General features: G+C 34.0%; 1 protein-coding gene across 2 annotated transcripts in view; it reads left to right on the top strand.

The window, feature by feature from the left end:
• Positions 1–4,532: 4,532 nt before the first annotated feature.
• LOC140432558 (dynein regulatory complex protein 1-like) overlaps positions 4,533–6,578 on the top strand; it is a 49,169-nt gene continuing 47,123 nt past the window's right edge. For both annotated transcript variants that reach the window (XM_072520522.1, XM_072520521.1), the window contains exon 1: positions 4,533–4,806. In XM_072520522.1, coding sequence (XP_072376623.1) covers positions 4,658–4,806 — 149 coding nt within the window. In that variant the 5' untranslated portion in view covers positions 4,533–4,657. The remainder of the gene's footprint in view (positions 4,807–6,578) is intronic.

The following is a 6,578-nucleotide window of genomic DNA, read 5'->3' as shown; positions in this document are numbered from 1 at the left end:
TGCTACCAGTGGCTCAGCAACACTTGGTTAAATCTCGTACAGACATTTATCCACTACTTCTAACGTGCAGAAATCATAATTTGAAAATCAGACTGTACTGACTGTAATCAGACTGATTTAGTACCACTAGATGGTATATATTTTCAATATTATTATATGGAGCTGAGACTTGGACATTAAAAAAAGGCAATTTAACAAGAATCGAGGCTTTTGAACTTTAGTTATAATACCGAAGAGTATTAAAAATATCATGGACTAATATAATTACAAATAAAGCAGTACTGGAGAGGGTTGGTAAAGAAACAGAACTAATCACCGCTATAAAAAGTAGAAAACTGGAATACCTTAGCCACGTGATGAGGGGACCAAAATATGAAAATTTGAGACTCATAATATAGGAAAAGATTCAAGAAATAAGGTCTGTTGGCCGAAGACAGACCTCTTGGTCAAAAAATCTACATGATTGATATCAATGCAGATCGATTGATTTGTTTAGAGCAGCAAGTACAAAAATAAAAAAACCATTATGTAAGCCAATCTCTGTAGGGAGATGGTATTCTAAAAAGTCATAAAAAAAATAAAAAAATAAAAAAAAAAAACAAAAAAGTTTTTCCTTAATTTAAAATAGTATATTTTTTAGAGGTCTCTCTTAGCTACAGAAACTTTGTGTCCAAAAGTAATGTATGGATTTTTAAACTAGTGTACATGTCATAATAGTTAACCCTGATATACTATAAGAGGAGACATTAGTAAAGGCTTTAATGCCATATTTCTGCTAAAATGTTAAAGATTCTAATTTTAAAAATTTGATTTAATTATACTTAGTGACATAGAAATCCGAACACCCAGTTTAAATGATTTTATTTTAATAAAATTTTGTAGAAGTACTTAATGAAGCATAATAAGTAAATGATTAAAATTTTCTTTACCTTTAATAATGTGTGGATGTACCCCGATGTGTTACGCATTCTCCAACGCGCCTAGACATGCTTCTGATCAGGTGGTCAATGTCCTCTTGTGGTATCTCATTCCAGGCAACCACCAACTCCTCTCGAAGTGCTTGTAGAGTCTGAGGAGGACGTTGCAAATTGAGCAATCTCCTACCCATCATATCCCACACGTGCTCAATTGGGGATAAGTCGGGAGATCTTGGTGGCCATGCTAACAATGTAACATCATTATGTTGAAAGAAGTCTATTGTGACTCTTGCAACATGTGGTCGGGCATTATCTTGTTGGAAAGTTGGATTTGCCAGGGTGTCAAGATAGGGTAAAAGGTGGGGTTCTAGAACTTCTTGGATATAACGCTGCGCGTTCATGTTACCTCTGATGAAGATTAAAGGTGACCTGGAACCATAAGCTACAGCACCCCAAACCATAACTCCAACAGTATGATGAACATGTCTTTCAACAAAAAACTGTGGATTCCTCCTTTCACCACGTCGCCTTCTATCCAACGACCGTGCACGATCGACCATCGTGCATGCCTAAACAAAATCGAGACTCGTCACTAAAGACAATACTGTTCCATTCCTGATTCCAGAGTGACCGTTCTCTGCACCACTGAAGGCGATTACGGCGGTGTTCTGGAGTTAAAGGGAGGAACCAGTGTGGTCGGTATGAAAACAGGCCAAAACTTCTCATTCGTCGATAAACACTTCGCATGCCAATAGGTCTTCCGTGTTATGCAAACTATTCATTTGCAATGGAGCTGGTAGAGAAACGGTCTCTTAAGGCCAATAATCTTAGGCGGCGATCTTTACGGTCTGTTGTTCTACGGCGGCGTCCAGTGCCCCTTGCTCTTTGCGTACGGCCTTCTTGAAGCCATGCCTGACAACACCTAACCACGCTGTCTACACTTCTTTGCACTCTAACTGCAACTTCCCGAAAAGAAAGTCCAGTTTCCCGAAGTCCCATTATACGGCCCCTATCAAACTCACTACGTTAACGAAATCGTACAGGTCTCTGTACTCTAGGCATCATAACCAATCGTAAAGAATGTCAAGTACCACAATCCGCCAAATTTGGATCTTTACTGCGGCTGAAATAAGAATTTTTAGATTGTTAGTGAATTTAAAAACAAAAAGTATAAAAACCGGAATCTCCAACTGATAAGGCTAAAAACTTTATCACTTGTTTTTTTCAGTAAGATAAATAAATTACACCAAATTTTATTGAAATAAAATCATTTAAACTGGGTGTTCGGATTTCTATGTCACTTAGTATATTATTTTACTTCACTTAAAGAACTAAAGACAGCAAGTAAATCATTCCTCAGATGGTTTGATATATAAATCTAGAACAAGTATATCATATATAGTAAAAATCTCATAGCTTTAAGAATGATGTAACTATATTTCATAATATATTGAAAACGATGTCATTAAGTGGTAAAAAACTGTAGCAGCTGTTCGTGTAAACGATTATATAATTGATAAATGCACTTACAACTCGCACTTACCTTAATCTTTACACCTTTTATTAATAAATTAAAAGGTACTTTCCAATAATTTAAGCCATTTAATGTATAGGTAAGCAGATACATGAACCTTGACAGCTTATATTATTATTAACATGTTTTTTTATTTCAGTACCTGTCGCTTACCAGTATCGTTCAGGGAAACGGGATGGAAATAAAAACGTTTAATATTATTATAACGTATTTTGAATAAAAGTTGATTTCCAATAAATATGGCATATAAGTTTAGAAATATTTGAACTAATAGATAAATAAAAAGGCAGGATAAAAACTTTATTGTTGGGAGTAGGCATTGAAATGTAAAAAAACAATTAAAAGAACTAGTTGAATGTATATAATAAACAAGTTTAATATATTTACATACTTACTAAAATAAAAATTTTAAAAATAAATGTACATATTAAAATAAAAATTAAATAAAAAAGTACGGTAAAAATGGTTTTAAACCTTTTTTTCTGCAGCCGTACGCATGTTATAATTAAGTCTAGTAAATTCTTCTGTAGTAACATATCTACTACAAAAAAAAATATACTTTTTTTTTATTTACAAAAACTTACTTTACGTATCGAGTTTAACAATTAAATCCTGTCTATACAGAAAAGAACCGTCTGGATGGCCGTGACAGTTACATGCAGAAGATAGTGTTCATTGCAAGGTTTCTTTAACAGAGGACAACTAAGCAGAAATGTTGGATCTTGTACTGCCCCATATTTACACAGGATATCGGAGTTAGCAAGCAACAGTCCGCATTTCTCCATGTTGGTTTTCACTTGACCAATCTGAATTACAGAGGATTAAGATTGAAACTGTCCTCCATACACGGTAGGGAAGATGACTACTAGACGACAGTTCCTTGCTAGGATTCAGATAGCGAGAAATAGCTTCTTTTTATTTGACAAGACAAGTTCTACCTGGTGCATCTTGCATATCTGTCGATCTATCTAAAGACCTTTGTACTGGTATCTTTCTATCTGATGTAGGCTGGTAATCGTGGAGTGGATGTCGAGAATCTAGAGTTTGTGTCTTTAGTTCCACGTTTCTATCCACTAATGATTTTTTTTTATTCGTTGCTAGCTACATCTACATATCTAGCGTGTACTGATGCTTCTCTATTGGTGAGGCATATTCGTCAGCAGAAATACAAAGTGAAAGCATCAACGCTCTAAGGGTGGAAGGAAGTCCTCTCCATTTTTGGTTTACAAACTTGTGGAAAATATTGCTTCTGGCCGTCCGTTTGCTTTTTGTTTCAAACAACGTTCTTTGAGGTACAATGTGTAATTTAAAGTAACTTGCAGGTATTTAGGAAAAAGTGTTCAAGAGTTTTATTACACATTATGTTCAGTTTTCTGAAAGCGTCTCTGTTACGAAAGTTTTTTTGAGGTTTCCTGATTATATCCTTCCTTACACCTAGCACTGTTAAAATAGGAGGGAAGTTTAAGGTCGTGTATCAATTGTAGTTATCCATGATCTGCCCATAGCTCTAACCATCTAACATTGTCATCAGTTTCTCTGTATCTCCGTGCAGTACTTTGACAATTTAAATCGTCAAGGATGAAGTTGGTAGTTAAAATTTTCAGACTTAGTAAACATGTAATCTTCCGCAGCTGACTTGTATAAAGAAGTCACAGAGAAAAGTGGTGTGCAGATAGTAATAATTTCTATATTATTGAGTTCACTGATAGCAGATGATGTTATGTTCAACAAAAGTCAAGCAAAAATAGTACTTCCATATTTATCATGTGGTCTGTCAGCGATCAATTTCATACCGAATATCCTAGGTTTGAAAGAATAGCTCTGTATGTGAGTATGTAGTAAAATGTGCTTTCAATATTTATTGTCATTGTTAGAATAGTTGGTCCTGATTTGACAAAACCGGCATTTTATTCGACACCGTAATTACTGTAATCGGAAATAGCTACTGTTACAGGTAGCGGACTGCTACCGTCCCTATTTCCTATTTTACTATTCTATAATAAGACGTCTCCATCACCCAGTCTATCTAATAACTGTCAATTTATGTTGCCATAGAATACATTATAAGGAATGATAAATCTGTCAATTTATTATATAAACCCATATATTTTTTAAATTTACATACTTTATTTTACTACGCCGAAATACATTTTAATTTATCTATATAGTAGTGAGACCAAACTATTTTTAATTATATATTTATAGCATGGGTGATACTGATTCGGTCAAATGTGGGGAACCGAGAGTTGATTCTGATGATCCCAAAGAAAGAAAATTTGCGAGACGATTAAGAATAAAAAGGAGAGTTGAACTTCAAAAACAAGAAAACCTATCAATTGTAGATAAAACTACACAGTAAGTTAATCTCTGATTAATAGTAATTACTTAATTACTAATTTGATTTTTATGATAAACTGTCTCTAGACGTATACCTATTCATTACTTAGTGTCGTGATTTCCTACAATAAGAGTAACTTTTTCTTTTTATCGGCTTCTATCTTGGGCTGTTTCCATAAACTCAGAGAATGTCTTACTGGTTGCTTACTGTACTTGATCTGTTTATCAAGTGGATGAGGGACCTTTGCCTCTGTGACCTTCAAAATCATGGTTTCCCGAAATGATGAGTCTCTGAAGATTATCATTACTTCTTGTATTATGTTCGAAAAACTTTAAACTTACCTAGACAAATAGGCAAGAGTCTAGTCTAAATATTAACCTCTTGGAGGATTCCTGTGATCTGTCCATGAAAACCTAAGCATTTTTCTTCAGTACCACCTCTCTTCGAGAGGTGGTACTGAAGAAAAATACAGAATAATTTAGATCTATGAAAAGAAGTAGGTACTCACTGAGAACTAAGTGAAGATAAATTAAATAAAAATAAAAGTTATGCAGATAGGAGAAATAAGAGAAGAACTTAATATAGAAAATAAAGGAACAAAATTAGAACAAGTTAAAACTTTTACATACTTAACAGTAATAATAAAAGAAACAATATCTCTAGATGCAAAAATCAATAGCAGAGTAGAGAAAACACTACAACTATATCATGCAATCAACAAAAAATTTATATGTAGAAAATAAATATCACGGAATAGAAAAATGAAAGTTTTCAGAGACTTTTGGCAGCGAATTGTGGATACTAACGGAACGGCAGAAAACCAGGATACAGGCTATAGACATAAAGTTTTTAAGAAAAGTTAAAGATGGTAACAAAATTGATAGAATAAGGAACACAGATATAAGGAACAAACTCAAAATACAATCCACATTGGAGTCTCTACATCAGAGACGGTTGGTGGGGTCATTTACACCGAATGAAAGATATCATACCAGTGAGAAGAGTGTGGGAAGCAAAAATATCGAAAAACAAAAAGAGAACCAAGAACCAAGAAAGGAAGACCAAGATACAATGTGATGAAGTAATCGGAGAAATATTGAAGAAAAGTGGAGCAACATGGACTGACGCAAGGAAGGAAATCGCAAAGAATGGAAGAAATTTGTTAAAAAGTAAATTAAACCTCACCTCAATGTATAGTAGAAAAGTTTTTAATTATAACTATTTCAAACTGGTCCAAAGCTCTGGTTGTTTGCAGTGGGTTTGAATGATCGACTAGAATAATGACTGGATCAATTTTTTTTTGTTTATTGATCTTGAGACATACATGTCTATATTTAAAAAAGGAAACAGATTGACTTATAACTAGAGAGGTGTATGTAATGTCTTCAATTGCAAGAATCTTTTCGTAGTAATAAAAGATAAAATGGAACAACACGTGGATGATTACAGTGAAGAACAATCTGGACTCTGGAAAGTCAGATAATGCTTCGATAATATGTTTATCAAACAAAAATGGTCATAAATTTGGAAAAATCCTATGACAGTGTACCCAGAAAACAATGGTCAATAAGTCCAATGAGTGACATTTTGTAGATTTTCTTGCGAGTAGAACATAGCAGAATATACACGAAATTAGAGGGGAGAGAAATTAGCAATGCTCAATTTGAATTTAAGAGCAGCTTGGATATGAGAAAAGCCTGTATCTTGACAGTCATATCAATGAGAGCTGGAATTCCGTAGAATTTAAAAGCCGAATATATTGAGTCCGAGCTACTTTTCTAAAAATGAG

The sequence above is a fragment of the Diabrotica undecimpunctata genome, chromosome 1 (assembly GCF_040954645.1).
Source record: "Diabrotica undecimpunctata isolate CICGRU chromosome 1, icDiaUnde3, whole genome shotgun sequence".
NCBI lineage: Eukaryota > Metazoa > Arthropoda > Insecta > Coleoptera > Chrysomelidae > Diabrotica > Diabrotica undecimpunctata.
The sequence above is the reverse complement of the archived record's forward strand: the minus strand, read 5'-3'. Positions and strand labels throughout refer to the sequence as shown.